General features: G+C 44.0%; 2 protein-coding genes across 5 annotated transcripts in view; one reads left to right on the top strand and one right to left on the bottom strand.

Annotated features, from left to right (window-relative positions):
- LOC131140676 (protein jagged-2-like) overlaps positions 1-9,532 on the bottom strand; it is a 52,678-nt gene extending 43,146 nt beyond the window's left edge. For 2 of the 3 annotated variants that reach the window (XM_058091321.1, XM_058091323.1), the window contains exons 1-3: positions 9,345-9,532; positions 8,293-8,424; positions 8,146-8,188 (exon numbers count right to left, since the gene is read on the bottom strand). In XM_058091321.1, the coding sequence (XP_057947304.1) occupies positions 8,146-8,160 (15 nt within the window). In that variant the 5' untranslated portion in view covers positions 8,161-8,188; positions 8,293-8,424; positions 9,345-9,532. The remainder of the gene's footprint in view (positions 1-8,145; positions 8,189-8,292; positions 8,425-9,344) is intronic. The other variant, XM_058091322.1, reaches the window with a different exon arrangement.
- LOC131140677 (estrogen receptor beta-like) lies at positions 9,449-23,174 on the top strand. 2 transcript variants are annotated; one of them, XM_058091327.1, is made up of 10 exons: positions 9,449-9,796; positions 15,864-16,339; positions 16,863-17,041; positions 17,120-17,236; positions 17,351-17,689; positions 17,763-17,901; positions 19,332-19,465; positions 20,807-20,990; positions 21,234-21,536; positions 21,595-23,173. In XM_058091327.1, the coding sequence occupies exons 2-10, from the start codon at positions 15,927-15,929 to the stop codon at positions 21,698-21,700; spliced, it is 1,914 nt and encodes a 637-aa protein (XP_057947310.1). In that variant the 5' UTR covers positions 9,449-9,796; positions 15,864-15,926; the 3' UTR covers positions 21,701-23,173. The 2 variants fall into 2 exon arrangements, with proteins under 2 accessions (XP_057947310.1, XP_057947309.1); XM_058091326.1 differs by lacking the exon at positions 9,449-9,796 and adding an exon at positions 11,420-11,492 and having other exon boundaries at positions 21,595-23,174.
- Positions 23,175-23,286: the final 112 nt, after the last annotated feature.

Raw genomic sequence — 23,286 nt, 5'->3', positions numbered from 1 at the left:
TCCCACTCAGGTGTTTAGTTAGAGTGACACCCGATGCCTGGCAAGTATCTGAGTGTGTGTTTAAGTACTGTACAACTGTGAGTACTGGCGTTGTGTGCGTTACCGCAGCTGCTCCAGACTGTAACCTCTTCCCATACCCCCCCCCCCCCCCCCCCCCCCCCACACTTGACCCCCTCAGCCTGAACACTTGTGCGCGTCACTTGAGCTCGGCAAACACTTCACTTGCAGATTGAATTTTACGAGCAAATAAAGACAATGTTTGTTTTGCTTTGAAAGGACGTGGCGGACTCAACCTTTCATTCAGAAGCTGCTTTGTCTTGATTGACAGGTGTCTCATGGTTTGGCGAATGAGCTGCTACCGTTTTATTCAAAAATATATAAATGATAAAATGTAATAATACGATTGTGAAATGGCAGCCATAGTGAACATCTGACAAACACGTACTTGACAAAGGCTGCTCACACACACACACACACACTCCACACACACACACACACACACACACACACACACACCGTTGCATCTATATTTAGCCATCTCATTAAGGCTGTGCTAACGACGTATGAATGTTCTAATAAGACAGCAGGACAACCTACTTACACTTAAACAATCTTTGAAATACTATTGCAATTAAAACATGGTCGCCATGTCAGGATATGATGTGTCATTAAATGTCATTAGTATACATGGACCCCAATATTCCAAATATTCCAATAGCCACGTATACATGGACCCAAATATTCCAAATATTCCAATAGCCACGTATACATGGACCCAAATATTCCAAATATTCCAATAGCCACGTATACATGGACCCAAATATTCCAATAGCCACGTATACATGGACCCAAATATTCCAATAGCCACGTATACATGGACCCAAATATTCCAAATATTCCAATAGCCACGTATACATGGACCCAAATATTCCAAATATTCCAATAGCCACGTATACATGGACCCAAATATTCCAAATATTCCAATAGCCACGTATACATGGACCCAAATATTCCAAATATTCCAATAGCCACGTATACATGGACCCAAATATTCCAATATCCACGTATACATGGACCCAAATATTCCAATAGCCACGTATACATGGACCCAAATATTCCAAATATTCCAATAGCCACGTATACATGGACCCAAATATTCCAAATATTCCAATAGCCACGTATACATGGAGTCGGAGTCTCAAGAGGCACACTTGCAAGGCAGAGTGTGAAGAATCGGCTGAGCATATCTTCATTCATCAAACACAGATGATGATTATGATTATTATTATTAGCGGGTGTCAGCCTGGTGTGACCAACACAATGGCTTGCATGCGGAGCCAAGATTTAAGACCCTTGGCTGCGGTGGAAGCGTGAAGCTTCATCAACGTTGCACAGGAGCTGCTTGACATTGGAGCCAAATATGGAGGCAACGTGCAGGTGGAAGACGTGCTGCCATGTGCACGCGCACCGAAAACATCTTGATGATCCCCACCACCTTTGGGAAAATACTCTGTGGTCTGACGAGGTAAAAGTAGAACCTTTTGGAAAGTGTGAGTCCCGTTACTGTACATCTGACGTAAAAAACTAACACTGCATTTCAGAAGGAGAACATTAGTAAAACATGGTGGTGGTAGTGTGACGGTCTGGGACTGTTTTGCTGCTTGTTTTTCACACCACTGTACAATTTTATAACATAAATCATGACAAAAATGAGCATAACTGGTCCCGTTTAACGCTGACAATTGAACGTCACTCCTCTTCAAATTGTTGTCTTTAGTGCCCTCTAGTGGAGAAGCAAGCCAATACACTAAAGCCAAGGAGATGTTTGCTTTCTTTTCAAGTGGTTTTCAGCGGTGATTGTGTCTTCATCGTGGGGGTCAAAGGTCGGAGGTGTTCTTCGGGGTTGAAGGGGCATACAAGTGTTAAAAAAATAAAGGATCGGCATCTAAAAAAAAAGTCTACTTGTGTTTCTCAGCATTCACTGCCCACATATCTGATACTTGATCGCCACCTGCTGGTAAACATGTATCATTACATCCTGTATCAAACAGCTGGCTGAAAATCACAATATATAATATACAATATTATTTATGTGGCACAAAAACAACTCGAACAAATCAGCTCCATATTTGTGCTTCAGGAAAGTTTCAGGCTCCCCAAAAAGAAGCATTATCTTGTTTTGTTGAGGATACTCTCTCACTCATATCTCGTCACTTTTTCACTTTAAAAAAGTGCAATATTCATTTTGGAAGGAAAATACGACATATAAAAAGACAATGAAATATCCTCAAGTATTCTACACTATAGGTTATTAGATTAAAACGCGGCAAGATATGTCGCTTGGAGAAAAGCTACACTGCAAGAACAAGGCAGTCAGAAGTCAATGAGACTGTGAACTATTGCATGGCAACATTATGCATGATATTACGGTAATATGGGAGGGACGGTGCACGAGGCACATCAGGAACACTTGGCAATGCAACCTAACTTGGTTTTTTTTTCATGGGAGTTAAACATCTGCTTCAAATAATATAATAATAAAGCATTTCGAGACGCACCTGCAACGTTTTTACTCGGTTAAATAAAAAGGTTTGTTTGTCCAATCATATATCATTGTACTTTTACTTAAATTCATGTTTAAAATCTCGTCTTGTCACGTGGGCCCAACCCTCGTTAGGTGGCTCGTGACACTGCTAATGATTGAAATGTTATATTTTTATTATTATTATATTGAAAATAATACATTCTATTGCTAACAGAAGCAGTTAAATGTTATGCAACATGAGGAATTAAATGCGTATATTTAAAATATTTGTAATCGCCGCAGTAGGAACGCTTTGTCGTTTTTGTCAACAGGAGGCGCTATAGAGCCATTCAGAGGTGCCAACGCATTTTGGTTATATTCTTCTTCTTATTCAATTATCTTCCAATTTACATGGATATTTTAGCACATAAAAACAACCAAAAAAGTATCAGTACACACCTTGTTGTATTAATACAGTGTTGGATCATATGGTGTGTTGTTGAGGATTAAAAAAAAATAAGTTACTCTACATTAGCATAGCATTAATACTTTACATTTACTGTGTTACAAGGAAAAAGGAGGAAGAACGTTATTCATTCCACCTTATTCATCCTGCATTCATCTATGATTGTTTATTTAATGAACATTATTCTTGTTAGAAAATGGTTACCTGGTACGTTAAACACAGCAAGCGACATATGAGATAAGAGATATGGGTTTACGTACGCTCCGCTTCTTCCTACTCCTTTTCATATATGTTTGTGCAAAGGTGAAACAATTTGATCCCCATGCCTTTTGTGCTGAAGTTGCGGGTTCAATCCCTGGGCGGGTCTCTGCTAACCAATAGAGATTTCATCAGTGCCGGTCCCGAGCCGGGATAAATGGGAGGGTTTGTCATCTGACGTAAAAATGAAGCCAATAACTTAAGAATAAGGCTAACTATTCAATGAATATATGCCAAATGTCAAAGTTTTCAATAGTATTGATTTTCATGTGTGCTACGTGTTCACCCAACGAAGGAATAAAGTTGTGTCCATCAAAGCCAACGTTTTGGTTCTTGATGCAGAGGGCTGCTACGAGGCCTGGCCGATGAGATGGTCATCCAAACAACACGGCGGAGAAGCAACGGTCTCCTGATAGCAACAACAAGCACATATTGGAGATGTTGAAGAATGTCGGGCGATGACGCAAATGGACGCCGCAACGTCTCTCTGATGGAGCGTCCATCTCCTTTGTCAACCTCACTCCGCTCATGTTTTCCGATTTCATTTTCCATCACATCTGGAACATCTGGACACTAAAAGGCCTTTTGTGGCCGAGTAGAACAATGGCCAGGGAGAGATAGCGACAGAAAGCGGAGTTCAGGCCTCGTATGAACCTCCTCCTCCCGCATTGTCCACTGAGAGCTTGGTGAATAGCGTCATTGGAGAGCGTCTGTCCGTGAAGAGTAGATCTCTGGAGAAGAAGAGGAGGAGGAGGAGGAGGAGACACGTCTAATAAAAAAGGCTAACAGAGAGAAAGCCACAGTCAAATGAAAGTATTAGCTCTCCTGGCATGAATATTCCAGCTCCAGAGTTTATTCCGGATGAGCAAACATTGGCGACGTTTCAGCGTGTGTGCCCTCATAAAGTCTGTTTACTGGAGGGGCCTGAGAATTAATGACAGGCGCTCCGTGAAGACCCAAAGCTGTGCTCAAAATCTCCCCAAACTCTTCAAGATAAAAAGTTCCTTCCTGGGAAGGTCAGGTGACATTTCAAGTGGTTAGCATTTGCTAATAACGTGCTTTCATTCAAGATTCTTTCCCTTCCTTCTTCTGGTCTTGGTGATCGTATTTTATCTGGCGGACCTTCAGACGGTGACCCGTGCTACGTGGTACTCTGTGTTCTTGGATGCCGCCCGTGTCGTAAATAAGCCGCCAAGGCCTCGTGAAGATGAGCGCTCGCATGCGGCGAGCTGCACCGTGACTCACTCGGGTCTTTGACTAAAGCTGCGTCTTTTAAAGCGGACGACATGCGTACGTGTCATCGCAACATGATGGCGACTGTCCAATGGAAAAGCGGAAAAAGAAGTGAAGCACGGTCAAGTTCAAAACGCCAACACGATTCTTGTGGGACAATGGAATGTGGAATTTATTCATTCATTTTCTACCGCTTATCCTCATGGGGGGGGTCGTGGGGGTGCTGGAGCCTATCCCAGCTGTCTTGGGGCGAGAGGCGGGGTCCACCCTGGACTGGTGGCCAGCCAATCCCAGGGCACATATAGACAAACTGTCACCGTGTGGAATTTATTATTAAACAAAAACCATACAAGCCAAAGAATAAGCAAAACGAACTACTTTAAGGCAAAACAGCAAATCTGCACTTGGCTTTGCTTTTAGGACTGTAACTCCACCTAACTTCCTGTCCATATTATTGTTATTCTTCTTTGTTCTCTTGGAATAATTGTCCTAAAACGATGTCAACGCCAAAGGAAAAAAGGAAAAGCAAACCTCCAACCTCCAACCTCCAAAAACAAAGCAGTCTTCATTTGGTTTTACGGCTTCGACTCTTACTTCCTGTAACCTCCTGTCAATATTCTCCTCTCCAGATTAGTGCCATGCTAAGCTAACAAATGTTAGCATAAAGCTAGTTTGTGTCCACCGGTCTTTGTGTCTCCTGGTCAAGGACCTCCAGCAGCTCATGTCCTGCCAGAGAATTTCTTGAAATCCTTAAATTTCCCAGACGAGAGTGGGGGGGGGGAGGGACTGGAGGTAGGAAAGTTCAAGGCAACCTGTCCTGGCGCTCCTCGTCACTCCCACGCCTCCCTATGTTGGCGTCCGCCTGACAATTAAAGCTGAAAGATGCTTGAGACCAAACATTTGGGAGGGAGGAACATGATCAGCATGATCTCATGCTCTTTTTATGACACAAATGAATCAAGGCATCTTTGCAATCACAGTGGAAGAAGAACCTGCGTCCGTGGTAGGCTTGTGGTAACCACGGCAACCAAGCTAATCAACAAAACTCATCCAAATCTTAAATACTGCATTTAATATCACATGTGATTGCTCCAATAAACGTCTTCAATGCGGGACTGTTTTGGAGGAGGGACTACAGGTTTTAGAAGCCAATCACAAAGTCTCACGCTTTGTACGGGAATTACCAACATCCCGTTTTCACCTTCCTAGTCCAAAACATAAACATTAAAAAAAACATGGCGAGTGGTGTTTTGTTGTTTATGAAGATATTTTGACGCCCATCTCTGTGTGGAGTTTGCATGTTCTCCCCGTGCATGTGTGGGTTTTCTCCGGGTACTCCGGTTTCCTCCCACATTCCAAAAACATGCTAGGTTAATTAGCCACTCCAAATTGTCCATAGGTATGAATGTGAGTGTGAATGGTTGTTTGTCTATATGTGCCCTGGGATTGGCTGGCCACCAGTCCAGGGTGGACCCCGCCTCTCGCCCCAAGACAGCTGGGATAGGCTCCAGCACCCCCGCACCCCCCCATGAGGATAAGCGTTAGAAAATGAATGAATGAACCTGACGAATGTCCATCATTTGTAACTTACAGAAGTCAGCTTTCATGCTTCAATGTGAGGCGCAGTGACGCTAAAAGTCCATCAGTCCCCCCCCGACACCGCCCCCCCCCCTCAACATGAAAACGATCGTTCCACATCCGAGCCGTCATTAGCCATGGAGCAGCCGGAGCACTGAGGACGGCCTGAAGTAATTCCGACGTAATTAAAAGGTAGAATTAAATCGGAGACAGTTCGTAGAGACCGGGGGGGCGGGGGGTGGGGGGGGGGGGGGTGTCTCTTTTCTGTCCATGCTCGTGGAGCAAAGGCGAGCAGAGAAGAAGGAACACTCAGTTCCTCCTCGCCTCAGCCACCCATCCTGCTGGAAGTGGGGGGGGGGGGGGGGGGGGGGGCATATAGACTCATCATCAGAAGATAATTGGACAGGACTCACAAGAATGTACGAATCACAACAACAATTCCCAGTTAGACGGAAGGATTCATGGAAAAATGACTTGATTGAATCCTATCATTCATTTCTATGTAGGATACAAGGATAGGATACAAGGATAGGATACAAGGATAGGATACAAGGATAGGATACAAGGATAGGATACAAGGATAGGATACAAGGATAGGTTACAAGGATAGGATACAAGGATAGCGTTCATAAGGAACAGACATGGCAACCACAATGTCTGATATCATTAGGCTCAGTTCATCATTATTAGCTTTAAGATTTTATTATTTATCATTTTATCATAACATCTCTTTAAATACTAATCATTGAATTATTATTTATGTTATAAAATTATACAGCGGTGTGAAAAACTAGCAGCAAAACAGTCCCAGACCGTCACACTACCACCACCATGTTTTACTGTTGGTATGATGTTCTCTTTCAGAAACGCGCTGTTAATATTTCACGTCAAAATTCAGCTTTTATCTCGTCAGACCACCAGTTTTTCCTCAAAGGTCTTGGGGATCATCAAGATGTTTCCTGGTACGATTGAGACAAGCCTTAATGTTCTTTTTGGTCAGCACTGGTTTTGGTCTTGGAACTGTGCCATGCGGGCCGTTTTTGCCCTTATAGTGGACTCATGAACACGGACCTTAACGGAGGCCTGCAGTTCTTTGAACGTCTTTGTGGGGTCTTTTGTGACCTCTTGAATGAAGCGTTGCTGCGCTCTCTGGGTCATTTTGGTTGGCCAACCAATCCTGGGAACTTTCCCCACTATTTGTGGATAATGGCTCTCACTGTGGTTTGCTGGAGTCCCAAAGCTTTAGAAATTGCTTCATAACCTTTTCCGGACTCTCTATTATGTTTTAAGGTGGCTCTCACTGTGGTTTGCTGGAGTCCCAACGCTTTAGAAATTGCTTTATAACCTTTTCCGGACTCTCTATTATGTTTTAAGGTGGCTCTCACTGTGGTTTGCTGGAGTCCCAAAGCTTTAGAAATTGCTTTATAACCTTTTCCGGACTCTCTATTATGTTTTAAGGTGGCTCTCACTGTGGTTTGCTGGAGTCCCAACGCTTTAGAAATTGCTTTATAACCTTTTCCGGACTCTCTATTATGTTTTAAGGTGGCTCTCACTGTGGTTTGCTGGAGTCCCAAAGCTTTAGAAATTGCTTTATAACCTTTTCCGGACTCTCTATTATGTTTTAAGGTGGCTCTCACTGTGGTTTGCTGGAGTCCCAACGCTTTAGAAATTGCTTTATAACCTTTTCCGGACTCTCTATTATGTTTTAAGGTGGCTCTCACTGTGGTTTGCTGGAGTCCCAAAGCTTTAGAAATTGCTTTATAACCTTTTCCGGACTCTCTATTATGTTTTAAGGTGGGAGGCAATCACTTTTTTGGATTTTTATTTCGCCCTAATAAAAAGGGAGAATTTCATTTTGTGTTCAGTTGTGGAGTTTGATGATCTGAAGCATAGAAGAATCAGGAATGGGGTAAACATTCCTTCACACCACCGTATATTGTTTATGTAAATATGCGTTACATGGGTTGAACTTGTTAAAAAATGGCCACCAGAGTCTTAAGATTTTTTTTTCCAGTATGCGGTCCTCGGTGGAAAGGTTTTGGACACCCCTGCTTTAAGAGAATATGACATCCTATTACTTCCTCACCTTTTGTATTATCATCTTCGGTCTTTGGTCTTTGGTCTTTGGTCTGTTAAGTACATATAGAGTATATCAAACAGATTTATCGTAGGCCTTTGAATGCGTCTGCTCTGCTGTGAGGCTGAAAGAAGGACATCAATGAATGTGACTGACCTTTGTCGCCTTCAACAGACTCTCTCTTCATCCACACGGACCAGCCAGGTCCACTTTAAATGGATGTGGAACACGAGGTCAGCGTGTGAAATGAAACACAGTGACCTTGCAGCGCTGCACAGATAAGTTCCGCTAAAAAACATCAAGTCAGGGCATCAGAAGGTCGCTGCTAACCAACACTGCACTTAAAACTTTACATTTGACATTCCTGACCATTTAAAGTTCTCACCACGCCCAGGAAGGTTGGAGAACGCAATGAAACAATTCCATTGACTTGATCAAATGATTGCCACACTGCTGTCATACGCCACTAAACAACTGGAAAATACCAGTGAAATTAGGGTGTAATTATCAAACGCCCCCCAGAGAGTTTACTGAACCGCCGCCATCTTGGCTGTGACGTCGTGCCAAGAACACTTCCTGGTAACCAGACACAAAGCACAGCGATGGACGCAAATAATCACAATAACGACACGGATACTATGCTGTGATGAACAGTTATTCATACAGTGTACATTGTTACTACATACATGCGTACAGTCGTTTTTCAACAATTACACTTATGACATCCAAATAATAAACAGAATAAAACACATAAAATTCAGTGATATGAATGATGCATTTTCAGCATGAATATGAGAAGAAATAGCTGCCATAAACGAGGTCGATAAATGGCGGAGATTACACATGGCCAAAATGTAACTGCGGGAAAATTGGATGTAAACGAGACCTAAATTGTGGCGAAATTGAAACTTTATGAACATTTTATTTGTTTTTGTTGATCTATATTCTTCTCCTTGATTCCCCGGCCATTTTTTAATCGCACTTCTTGTTTTTGAATTTAATGTTATTGACTTCAATTTTTTTAAAATGGGAAAAAAAATGGTCACATCGTGACGTCATAAAAGTGCGCCAAGCAAAAAAATGTTGCTACACGGTGCACGCAGAAAACTGACCCCGCCCCCACCCAAAAAAAATCACACACATTTGATAAGAAGCTAAAAAGTACACACTAAAACATAAAAGTACAGTTTAGTGACGTCACGGGGTACCTTGGTGGCCTCGTGGTGCCATTTCCTGGTTCTTGTGGTCCTGGTCCAGCTAGGCTGAAAGTCCAGCAGGGATCCTCCTTTTTCTTCACCTTAAGACATTTCCATTTCAATCTCAACAAGTTCCATGTGAAAGTTCACCTGCTCCTCTTCCTCCTCCTCCTCCTCCTCCTCCTCTCCTTTCCGGAGAGGGGGCGTGTCCCGTGACGTCACCACCCAGGCCGACGCTGTCAGGCTGGCGAGATCACTGCGAGAAGGAGGAGGAAGCTGCTGAGGACACTTGTTGCTGCTCCTCACAACAACCAGAACCAGAAGAAGAAGAAGAAGAAGAAGAAGAAGAAGAAGAAGTAGGACAAGTTTCCCAGGACGCGCGGGACTAAAGGACTCTCACGTGGCGGAGTCCCTGCACGAGGACCTTGGGTTTGTTCCTGGATCGGCAAGAAGAAGCGCGGCAGGTTGGTGAAAGTGCGGAGGTTCGAGTCCGGCTCACACTCGATTGATGCGTGTTGCCGTCACGTGACATTGTTTCCAACACTTCACCTTCATTGAACTTCTCAAGTGCCTGTCAAACCGGTTTTATTTGACTTTTACACACCTCCTTAAACGTTACACCGATATAAAACATCTTTATCACGGCTTCACTTTGTAAAATCCTTCTTTTGTTTCATTGTATGACCACTCCGGAACCTTCTGTGTCTATTTGGGCCACATTCGTCACTTTTGTTTGTGCTGTTCCTGTGAGGTTCCTTGGGCCAAAACAAAAGGCGGACCAGACCAGCTTTTAGAAACGTTTTGTGTCTTCTCAGCTGGTAAAATCAATCAGATAAGGTGTCACGTTGAACCGTAGGGGGGCAGGTATTCACCTCCTGTAAGCCAATGAATGAATTCCGTGTATAACGGCCCATAATGCTCTACTAACAACATCTCTACACCAGACTCTGGTTTGATCAGTTTGAGGACGGCTGGGAAAAAAAAGACTTCTTGGCAATGACAGATTAACGAGCTCGTTGAGGCGTTTCATTTGATGTATGATTCCATATGCTTTGTTGCATTTTCATTTTTCACTTGCTCACTGGTGAACTTTGACCTCGGGCTATGACCGTCAGGTTATGGCCATCAGCCACCAAGCCACGAGCTACGCGTTTGTCAAGTTAGGTTTGAAGCCCAGTGAAGACCAGTGAAGACCAGTGAAGCAAGGAAGCCCAAGGAAGCCCAAGGAAGTCCAAGGAAGCCCAAGGAAGCCCAAGGAAGCCCAAGGAAGTCCAAGGAAGTCCAAGGAAGCCCAATGAAGCCCAAGGAAGCCCAAGGAAGCCCAAGGAAGCCCAAGGAAGCCCAAGGAATCCAAGCGGCACAGCGGCCTTGAGGACGCGTCAATCATAGTCAGGCCGCTGCTGCTTTTCCAGCCGGGAATAACTGTCTGTGGAGGAGTGGAGGATGGAGTGGAGGATGGAGTGGAGGATGGAGGATGGAAGGAAGTCCTGCGGTGGCCACAAATAAGCATATCCTCTTCCGTCTTTAGGCTGGCGTTGCTTGAAAGACATTCCACATGAACATGGCCAAGGTCACCACACTCAGTTCTTCCTCATGGCCTCCCCCAGAAAGTGACGACGACCATAGAGAAACCGCCCCCACGTCCTCGCCGGTCACGATGCTGAAATAACCAAAGTGGAAGAACATTGGGATTCTATGGCGAGAAATGTACTCGTTTTGAAAGATCTTATACGAGGTAGCTGAGGTCAAAGGTCAAAGTTGTACATGTATGAATTTACTGGTTTTCAATTGAACCATTGATGATTGGCATGGGTGGTGGCAGAAAGGCGCAGGTTATAGAAAATATGAATATCTTAATATGGATGATATATAGAGCTTTTGTTTATATAGCGCCTCCATGCAGGCCTTGTAATAATAATAATAATAATAATAATACATAATAATTATAGATCCAGAAGAGGTGTGGAATAAAAAGAAGCAGTCGGCCAGCAGTAGACTAGTCTGTGACCTTTGACCTCGGCGTCTGCCTCACGGTGGACGTTTGCCAGGAGCTCCCGCCTGTCCAAAGCTCAAACTTCGCACGGCGGCGCACCTCACACAACAACAGTAAGAGCGTCCATGGGGGACAGCTTGAGCTCTGCGGCGCCGCCCGACCCACAAGTAAGTGGAACCTTCCACTTTGGACTCATGGCTAGGGTGACCCTAGGGTGACCCTACTTTAATGTACTTCATGGATGTATCCATTTGTAGTCCTACTTTGTAGTCCAACTACATCATGTGGACGCCATATACGGAGCTAACATGGTTTAAAAGGTCATCCATGGATTGCATCCATGCTAGGAAATAAAACATCGGATTTAAACACGGTGGGCTTTCCATGGATGGCGGCTTTTTGTTTTTACCACTTTTAACGCTAAAGACGTGAAACTTGTCTGTGATGTCACTGCTTGTGGGCGTGGCTTACTTCCAGGCTGTGCTCAATCCGTACTCTTGTGTACTCGGACTTCTGAGCGTATAAGTCCGTTCACCCTGAGAATTACGAAAAAAATGCCGTGATGTTGGACTCAAAATGCTGAAAACGCTGAGTGTGCAGTGCCTTGGGAACTGCGAGTACATAGTATACACAGTGTACTCGATAAAGTGTACTGATGGACGTATGCATATTCAAACCAGCCAGGAAGTAGGCCGCCTTAGTTTACAGAACAAAAACATGACGTCATTCCAGAAAACAAAGAGCAATGTTTATGAAATTGTTAAAAAGCAGGATAATATCATAAAAATATGTGAGTATACCGCTATGAATATTTCTTACAAATAATAATAAAGTTGTGTTGGAAAGCGCATACTAACTACTACATAGTATCCACACACATACTGCGTACCCAACCCATCAGACAGTTTCCAAAGTTAGATTCCCATTGTGCCATGTATTTGTCCAAATACCAACCCTTTACGATTTCATTCGGACGAATTTGGCAACATTTAAGCTAGCCAAAGTGAGCAACGCACTTCCGGTTATTTCCCAAAATAAAACACCCCTTACTTTTCTCATACAGAAAAACCATAGTGATAAATCACTGCTTTTACTTTGAAAAGAAGTAGCCAACCAACTTGCAGTATATCCTGCTTGACATCGCCGTTTGGTCCGTCCTGCTGATGAGTGTTCAGACAACGTTTTTTTTTTTCGCGGTGACGTCACGTCACGTTGCATCCTGGGTAATTTGAGTGTGAGTAGTAAGCTGATGATAAATACTCAACATTTCTGGCGAATGCAGTATGCATCCGGGAACTTCTTGCATACTCCAAAAAGTGAATATGTAAGTATAAGTATAAGTATAAGTATAAGTATGCGGTTTGGAAGACAGCCAAAGACTCAGGATGGGAGTGAAAAGTCACTTTGGAGCGTTGGGCTTCCCGAGGCCGCCTTGACCTGACCCGTGAGCCTGCTGAGCGTTGACTGTGAGGTCAGTGACCCCTGAGGCCGTGTGGATGGACAACAATGTTTACCCCACTTTTTCTAGTCTGCTTTGCCTTGGAGGAGGTCTCACACACTTCTACGTTCATACTCAGTCCTTAGTTCTTGTGGTTTGGGTCAAGGTATTGTCGTACTGTGGAGTCCTGCATGCTTAGTTCTTGTGGTTTGGGTCAAGGTATTGTCGTACTGTGGAGTCCTGCATGCTTAGTTCTTGTGGTTTGGGTCAAGGTATTGTCGTACTGTGGAGTCCCAACAATCAAAAGCCGTCCCTGTCGGTTTCGGCCATTTTTGAGGATTTTGACTGATTTTTCAAGGCGCACACAATATTGGGCAATGTATACATAGTATACATGTAAACATGGTATATACCAAAAGTAAGATGAAACTCTCATCATTCATCGGTTTGTTTCTCTCTTTTTCTGTTCCTCGCTAACATACAGTAGGTCAGTTTCAGCAAAATATCAGTTCTCAATGGAGATATCAAAATGTCATATCGGTATCTGATTTTTTCTTGATCATTCATTCATTTTCTACCGCTTGTCCTCACAAGGGTTGCAGGGGGTGCTGGAGCCTATCCCAGCTGTCTTGGGGCGAGAGGCGGGTCCACCCTGGACTGGTGGCCAGCCAATCCCAGGGCACATATAGACAAACAACCATTCACACTCACATTCATACCTATGGACAATTTGGAGTGGCTAATTAACCTAGCATGTTTTTGGAATGTGGGAGGAAACCGGAGTACCCGGAGAAAAGCCACACATGAAAACGGATATTTAAAAACCGCTGTATACAACACTTGTGTTGATTCCACTACAGGAGGTATGTCATGTTGCAAATATCGGTATCAGTATCAGCTGATATCAATATCTCAAATTGAGAGTTGGACAATATCGGCATATCGTTTTTTTCTGCAAAAAGCCAATATCGGACATCCCAACTTGTCAACAAACAAAAGAGAGAAGAAAGTGAAGATACATTTCAAGCACAACTTTAGCTTTGTTTTTAAAAATACAAATATTTTCTAAGACTTCCTTCCCATCAAGCCAGTTATCAGTAATGTTTCTATCCTGGTGTCATTTCTCCTATTATTCTAATGTATGGATGGCGTGTGCTAATGTTGCTAGCGTCAGATATGAAAGACGAGCATCTTCAACGTCGTGTTTTCCTTTCAGGCCCAAATACGTGACAAAACGTGACGTGAAACCAGCTGCAGATTTCCACTCGCTAAGCGTGCGTGTTGGGCTGATCCTGGCACTCATTAACCAGCCGATGGTATCGCTGGCATCGTTGGCTGACTTTTATTTTCGCAGCACGTGTGCTGACGTCAGGAAACAATTGGAGATGACATGCGGAGGTGATGTCAACCTTCACCCAACAACGTTCTAGGCAGCCACGTGAAAAACCAGGACTGGAGATGCTGGCTGTGGTGAAGGCCATAGCGACAATGACTTAGCATTGAAAGGTGCTAGCCTAGCATTAGCTTAGAAATCACCAGGGGTACTCTGGTAAATGAGCTTAGTTCCCCATGGAATAGATAAATAAGCTTTGAAGTCATGGCGTGGCGCTACTTGAAGTTCCTGGCGTTGTTGTTGTTGGCGTTCCTGGCGTTGTTGTTGTTGGCGTTCCTGGCGTTCCTGGCGTTGTTGTTGTTGGCGTTCCTGGCGTTGTTGTTGTTGGCGTTCCTGGCGTTGTTGTTGTTGGCGTTCCTGGCGTTGTTGTTGTTGGCGTTCCTGGCGTTGTCATGTCGCTCCTACTTCCTAATACCTGCTTTGTCCTGGCAAACGTGGGCCAAGCGTTCCCTTCCTGGTTAGAGGTGGCTGTTGTCGGATCGGGACTCCACGTGCAGCGACAGAGTCTTTGTTGAGAAAACATGTCGTTATCAAACATTTTCTTGTGGCTTCTCCAGCGTCCTTGAACGACGCCAACATGGCTGCCTCCTACTCAACAACACTGAGCCATCACATTAGTTGGACAAACACTTGACATGTAGGCCGGCCTGTGACGCCTTGGACAGTGGCTAGGATGCTAAGACGTAACATAAGTAACACAAGTAACATAAGTAACATAAGTAACACAAGTAGTAACATAAGTAACATAAGTAACACAAGTAGTAACATAAGTAACATAAGTAACATAAGTAGTAACATAAGTAACATAAGTAACATAAGTAGTAACATAAGTAACATAAGTAACACAAGTAGTAACATAAGTAACATAAGTAACATAAGTAGTAACATAAGTAACATAAGTAACATAAGTAACACAAGTAACACAAGTAACACAAGTAACATAAGTAGTAACATAAGTAACACAAGTAACACAAGTAACATAAGTAACACAAGTAGTAACATAAGTAACACAAGTAACATAAGTAGTAACATAAGTAACACAAATAACACAAGTAACACAAGTAACATAAGTAGTAACATAGGTAACACAAGTAACATAAGTAACACAAGTAACACAAGTAACACAAGTAACATAAGTAACACAAATAACACAAGTAACATAAGTAACACAAATAACACAAGTAACATAAGTAACACAAGTAACATAAGTAGTAACATAAGTAACACAAATAACACAAGTAACATAAGTAGTAACATAAGTAACACAAGTAACATAAATAACATAAGTAACACAAGTAACATAAATAACATAAGTAACACAAGTAACACAAGTAACATAAGTAACATAAATAGTAACATAAGTAACACAAGTAACATAAGTAACATAAGTAACACAAGTAACATAAGTAACATAAGTAACACAAGTAGTAACATAAGCAACATAAGTAACACAAGTAGTAACATAAGCAACATAAGTAACACAAGTAACATAAGTAGTAACATAAGTAACACAAGTAACATAAATAACACAAGTAACATAAGTAGTAACATAAGTAACACAAATAACACAAGTAACATAAGTAGTAACATAAGTAGTAACATAAGTAACACAAGTAACATAAGTAGTAACATAAGTAACATATGTAAGTAAGTGATGTCAGGGAAATCCCGTAGTGGTAATAAAAGATGTCTTGATGCGTCTTTCAGTATCGGTCTTCAGCGGAGGATGTGGTAGACCATCATCAGGATCGTCGCCATCACGCCATCCCAATGGTCGACTGCCTCCAGATGGCGTCCTCTCCCGGGCTGGATGGCGAGCCGGCGCCGCTGCTTCAGCTCCAGGAGGTGGACTCCAGCAAGAGCTCCCCGGGACTGCTGCCCCCCATCTACAGCCCCCCGCTGGGGGTGGACGGCCACACGCTGTGCATCAGCTCGCCCTACGCGGACAGCAACCACGACTACGCACACGGACCTCTGGCCTTCTACGGCCCGTCGGTGCTGAGCTACGCCCGGCCGCCCATCAGCGAGAGTCCGTCCTCCATGTGTCCGTCACTTAGTCCCTCCGCCTTCTGGTCCTCACACGGACACCATGAGCCCTCGCTGGGCCTTCGTTGTCCCCAGCCTCTCAACTACAATGACGCTAGCCCGCACTGGATGGAGGCTAAAGGACTCCACCACAGCAGGTACATGGTCCAGTGGAATCCAAGCAAAGACTTATGTCGGAATTTGGGAACCAAGACCAGGAGATTGTGGTCATTTTGGAACGACGAGATCCTGGTCGTTTTGGGAGATTCGCTGCTAAAGGCTAATCTGTCTTACATTGTCTTACATGGCGTACATTGACAACGATGCTATCACGGTTGGTAGCGATTCCTGGTGGTGTCCTGATGCACGCCTCTTCCTGGGTTTGATTCCTGGCCAGAGTTGCACCAGGGCATCCGGCGTACGACTAAGCCACCAAATTGTCACCGTAGTACTTTTGCCTTCCAGAACAGAATAGCCGAAGCTCCTTGAATTCGAATAAAAAGTGTTGTTAGGCGAGTTGGAGTCCATGATGGTCTCTTAATGGTCGCGTGTCAGCTCGTTGTCATGCTGACAGCAAAGGATGCTGGGAGACGCGCTCGACAGCCACCATCTCAGCCAGATGATTGGCAGCTGGGATGACGGCCATAAACGTCCTCATGTCGCGTCGTCCTGTCTTTGCAGCTCCGTCATCAGCTGTCCCAAGTTGATGGGGAAGCGTTCAGACGACGGCGGTGGCGGCGGCGGCGGCGCCAAGTCGGACACTCACTTCTGCGCCGTGTGCCACGACTACGCCTCAGGCTACCACTACGGCGTCTGGTCATGTGAGGGCTGCAAGGCCTTCTTCAAGAGGAGCATCCAAGGTCAGACCAACGTCTGGATGCCGTTTGTGTAGCTCCTCCCTCCCCTCTAACTCCGCCCCCTTCCTCACTGCCTCACAGGGCACAATGACTACATTTGTCCCGCCACCAACCAGTGCACCATCGACAAGAACCGCCGCAAAAGCTGCCAAGCCTGCCGCCTACGAAAGTGTTATGAAGTCGGCATGATGAAGTGTGGTAGGCCTCCGTTCATCTGTTAGCTGTCTGTTAGCTGTTAGCTTAGCATTCATTTCCAAAAGATATATGCACGTATACAAAGACCGGACGCTGTCCCATGTCTTCTACATCCAGGCGTAAGGCGGGAACGCTGCAGCTACCGTGGCGCCCGCCACCAACGGCGGGGGGCCCTCCAGCCCCGGGGTCTGGTCCGGGTGGGCCTGGCTTCCCGGGCCCAGCGGCACCTCCACTTGGAGGCACCGCTAACATCATTGCCGCAGGCCGAGCGAGCGCCGCGGTCCAGCATGAGCCCGGAGGAGTTCATCTCTCGCATCATGGAGGCGGAACCGCCTGAGATCTACCTGATGGAGGACCTGAAGAAGCCCTTCACCGAAGCCAGCATGATGATGTCGCTCACCAACCTGGCCGACAAGGAGCTGGTCCTCATGATCAGCTGGGCCAAGAAGATCCCAGGTAAATGCTCCTGCGCTTTGAGTGACGGAGGCAAGGAAAGACTATCTTCTTTTGTTGTATTTCGTGCCTCCAGGCTTCGTGGAGTTAAGTCTGTCAGACCAGATCCACTTGCTGAAGTGCTGCTGGCTGGAGATCCTCATGCTGGGCCTCATGTGGAGGTCTGTGGACCATCCCGGAAAGCTTATCTTCTCCCCGGACTTCAAACTCAACAGGTGAGCTAAGCTTTTATTGGTTTGTTGATACCATTGATTAGCTTCATGTAATGCTCTGCTTCAGTCGTATTCAAATTCATATCAAGCTAAGCTAGCAGCATTTGGCGCTAACGTTAGCAGCTAACATCCAGCAGTTAGCATGTAACATCAACTCAAGTACTTGTGTCAAACATTTGTAAATATTGTATTTTACAATCGATACTATTCTATTTATTTCTACTTCAGCGAGGCCAAAAGTGCCGTCTTGTGATGTTTATGTTTACGTTTATGTTTATGTTTATGTTTACGTTTACATTTAAGTTTATGTTTATGTTTACGTTTACATTTAAGTTTATGTTTATGTTTACTTTTACATTTAAGTTTATGTTTACGTTTATGTTTACGTTTACGTTTATGTTTACATTTAAGTTTATGTTTATGTTTACTTTTACATTTAAGTTTATGTTTCCGTTTAAGTTTATGTTTACGTTTACATTTAAGTTTATGTTTACGTTTAAGTTTATGTTTACGTTTAAGTTTATGTTTATGTTTATGTTTAGGTTTACATTTAAGTTTACGTTTATGTTTATGTTTACGTTTATGTTTACGTTTATGTTTACATTTAAGTTTATGTTTCCGTTTAAGTTTATGTTTACGTTTACATTTAAGTTTATGTTTACGTTTAAGTTTATGTTTACGTTTAAGTTTATGTTTATGTTTATGTTTAGGTTTACATTTAAGTTTACGTTTATGTTTATGTTTACGTTTATGTTTACGTTTATGTTTACGTTTATGTTTATATTTAAGTCCTTTGGCACCATAGAGGCCCCATCGTTGTGCATCATTCTAAATAAAGTCCAATTGTTTACGCTAAGCTGCATGGCGGACATTGGGAACGTCGTTGCTGGTAAATGTCACCACAGAACCTTGGAACCATAAAGATACCAATAGGTACGCTTCCTTCGGGAACGCTCTCCTGCCAAAACCACTACAATCTTTTTATCTCCAAAAATGACCTTGGACTTTGACCAGGCAGCGTTGTGGCGCCCGCTAACTCACGCTCCAACGTCACCATCAACACCAGGAAGTCATTTGTCCCTGGAAATAACCATCGACTTCCTGGGAATAGCATGGAGTTCTTTAGGAGTCAGACTGATGACTTTTCATTGACGCTGTTGCTTTAAGAGTATTGTACGTGTTGCTGTACTGTACATGGATTTGGAAGTATGTTTGTGGTTCCATACACTGGCATACTGATTACCCACACGGTACCAGCAGGAAGTACTAGCACTACTACACTTACTACACTTACTGCAAATAATCATTCCCACGGTGGTGGAAACTATTGTTTGTTATTTCAGATTTATTAGACAATTGGATAAGATTCATATTCATATATGATCACAACAAGAGGTGATTTTACTATGATTGTATTTTGTGTGCGTGCGTAGGGAGGAGGGTCAGTGTGTCGAAGGCATCATGGAAATCTTTGACATGCTGCTCGCCGCAACGTCACGCTTCAGGGAACTCAAACTACAACGTGAAGAATACGTCTGCCTCAAGGCCATGATACTACTTAACTCTAGTAAGGCTTTACTTCTACTTCTTCACTGCTCCATACTGGCTTGTTAGCAGTATCCAAGTACTCAAAGTACTCAAACTACAACGTGAAGAATACGTCTGCCTCAAGGCCATGATACTACTTAACTCTAGTAAGGCTTTACTTCTACTTCTTCACTGCTTCATACTGGCTTGTTAGCAGTATCCAAGTACTCAAAGTACTCAAACTACAACGTGAAGAATACGTCTGCCTCAAGGCCATGATACTACTTAACTCTAGTAAGGCTTTACTTCTACTTCTTCACTGCTCCATACTGGCTTGTTAGCAGTATCCAAGTACTCAAAGTACTCAAACTACAACGTGAAGAATACGTCTGCCTCAAGGCCATGATACTACTTAACTCTAGTAAGGCTTTACTTCTACTTCTTCACTGCTCCATACTGGCTTGTTAGCAGTATCCAAGTACTTCTACTTCTTCACTGCTCCATACTGGCTTGTTAGCAGTATCCAAGTACTTCTACTTCTTCACTGCTCCATACTGGCTTGTTAGCAGTATCCAAGTACTTCTACTTCTTCACTGCTCCATGTTGGCTTGTTAGCAGTATCCAAGTATTGTCCACTACTTCATCATTTATTCTATATGCAATAGAAAAAGTGCCATATTTATTTTAAAAAATGACGACCGCGACTAAATGTCGTACTTCCTGTAACACACAGCTAAGTGTGGCTGTTTGTTCGATAGCTTAGCATATATTGCCTACACTGGATTGCTTTTAGCATCGCTCAGTACAAATGTATCAAAGTGCCCCCCCCATTCAGTAATTTTTAGGTATGTATCACTGGAAAAATATTGGACACCCCCTAAGTACATAGTATTCACAGTATCTACCCAGTTCTACTCGCTCGTCATGCTTTACCATTGTGGCTAACAGCTAACGAGTACAATGCCTCGTCGCTAAATCTTAGCTCATGTTGGACCAAGATTTTCTATACTCAATAGAAGTATTTTTAGTAGTACTTGTAGTAGTAGTGTTACTCTAACACTTTAGTGGTACATACATGTAGTAGTCATGTATCTTGGATGTTGAAGGTCGCTAAGCTAGCTAGCTAGCTAGCTCGCTAGCTCCATGGAGAGACAACCACTTCCTGTGCCCACTGTTAAAACTCCCTCCTTTTCTTTGTCACCTGTGTCACCTTTTTACTCTTCCCCACTTCCTGTTTCTCTGGCCTGCGAGCATCATTGTTTACACGAGTAGCAAATATATATTATGTAATAGTCATGATAGTAGTAGTGATAATAATTCTATTAATATAATAACAGTAGTAGTACTAATAAAAATCAAGGTGTTTGTGTGCTTGGTGCAGATCTGTGCACGAGTTCCCCGCAGACGTCGGAGGAGTTGGCTAGCAGGAAGAAGCTCCTGGGCCTTCTAGATTCTGTGATTGACGCCCTGGTGTGGTCCATCTCCAAGATGGGACTCAGCAGCCAGCAGCAGACGCTCCGCCTCGGGCATCTGACCATGCTGCTGTCCCACATACGACACGTCAGGTACCCTTCGCAACCTCAAGCGTCCTCTAAGACCTTCTAGAGGACAGAGTGGCGCGGCGGGGGGTGTGGCGCCCCCTGGTGGCAAGTTATAGTCATGAAAGGTTCAAAACGCTACAGACGTTGTTTGCTAACAAAGCGATTGCAACACTAGCATCGCAGCTAATTGCTAAGTGTGTTCTTAGCATACATTAGCAAACTTTGTTCAGATGGAAGATGGATGATGAGTTGTCGTCGTCTCCATAGCAACAAGGGCATGGACCACCTGTCCAGCATGAAGAGGAAGAACGTGGTCCTGGTCTACGACCTCCTCCTGGAGATGTTAGACGCCAACACGTCCAGCAGCGCTCAGATGGCGTCATCCTCACCGCCTTCAGACTCGGACCACTACCTGGACCACCAGGTGCCCCCCCACCTGCGCTCCTCCGTCCAAGTCACGGTCCCCAATGGACCCGGACAGGCCCTGATCCTGGACAGACACCTGCAGGGCGGCGACATCATGGCCGCTCAGAGCGTGGTCATCGCTCACATGGCGACGCCCACGGACGGGTGAGTACGGCATTAGCGTGTCCGTTAGCACGTTATTTAGCCTGTTTTGTCCTCCTAGCTTGTCGTGGTCTTTGGATACGGGGGACGTCGCCTCGTCTTCGGCCGACACAGCGGACTTCTTGGTTCCTGATGGCGGCGTCATGGAAACCACCTTGGACGGCTGACTGGACTGAAACAGACTGAATGTGTCCGTCATCCAAAGACAACAAACAGCTGACGATATCGGCAATGGTTTTTGTTGTTGTTGTTGTTGTTGTTGTTGTTGTTGTCAATGTTTCCTGTTTTCTACTCTTTGTCACGTCAACTTAAACCCCGCCCACAAGCCTGCGGCGGTGTCGCACAAGCAGGTCGCCATGGTGACGGCGAACACATCTGATAAGCTCAAACTTTTCTACTCTTTGTACAAACTTCATGCGTCCGCAAACGGTAAGTGTTAGCGTAGCATTAGCGTAGCGTTAGCATAGCGTTAGCGTAGCTTCCTTTTCTTGACTCTGGTTGAATGAAGGCTTCTGATGTTCAATTTGATAGAAACATTATGTCATATTTCATATTGGTCACCCCCACAAATTTCTTCTTACTAGCAACTTGCTTGTACACTACAGTACAGTACAGTACAGTACATTACAGTACAGTACACTACAGTAGAGTACATTACAGTACACTACAGTACAGTACATTACAGTACATTACAGCACAGTACAGTACAGTGGAACCTCGGTTTTCCTTAGTAATTCATTCCAAAAGCTTTTATCAAATTGCTGGCACTTGCAACTTTGGCCCCATGGTGTGTTATTTAGGAGTCACACTCAATAAAACATGAATGGACGGAGAGTCAGCAGGGTAGGATGCTTCTTTTGGGCGCTTGATTTTGCGGAACGTTACAGTTCCGGGAAAACAACTGAATTTGTTCCATGCGATACTGGATGATGACAGACTGTATCAAAAATCGGGGCAAACTTTTTATACAAAATTTGACAAAAACTGAATCATGTGAGGCTGCACGGTGTTCGAGTGGTTAGCACACAGGCCTCACAGCTAGGAGACCTGAGTTCAATTCCACCCTTGGCTATCTTTGTGTGGAGTTAGCATGTCCCCCCCATGCATGGACTCCGGTTTCCTCCCACATTCCAAAAACATGCTAGGTTAATTAGCCACTCCAAATTGTCCATAGGTATGAATGTGAGTGTGAATGGTTGTTTGTCTTTATGTGCCCTGTGATTGGCTGGCCACCAGTCAGTAAAAGCCACGGTGACTAAATGCTCAATATTAGTGAGCTCCATGAAATGTTTGCACTTTTAATAATACATTTTTACCCCCATCCCAAATAACATTTAGTGTGTTTGATGCTAACAACGTTAGCAAAACATGAAAAGTTTCTCTAAATTAGAGGAATAATATTCACGTTGTTTCTCTTGAATTGACGCAAAACAAACATTTGTTGTGCTCTTTTTGACGTCTCGGTAAAGTTGATGAGTGTTTCGTGGTTTGTTGCCAGTGGAGCCGGAGGACCAGAGATTTGGTTTTAGCCGCATGCTAACTCTTCTTATTCTGTCTGCTGTGGTTTCTACACCTTCACTCGTGTCGCTGATGTTTATTGTCAACTGTACATGTTATAATAAAAAGATGACAAATTCATGAATGTTTCACACTCGGTGTTCTGTTCCTGGATGACGACGAGCTTCTACGACGGACTGTAGCATCGACGTTAGCGACTAGCATCAATGTACATTCACGTTGTTGTTAGGTTGAC

Source organism: Doryrhamphus excisus, chromosome 13 (assembly GCF_030265055.1).
Source record: "Doryrhamphus excisus isolate RoL2022-K1 chromosome 13, RoL_Dexc_1.0, whole genome shotgun sequence".
NCBI classification, from domain to species: Eukaryota; Metazoa; Chordata; class Actinopteri; order Syngnathiformes; family Syngnathidae; genus Doryrhamphus; species Doryrhamphus excisus.
This window is presented reverse-complemented; position numbering and strand designations above follow the sequence as displayed.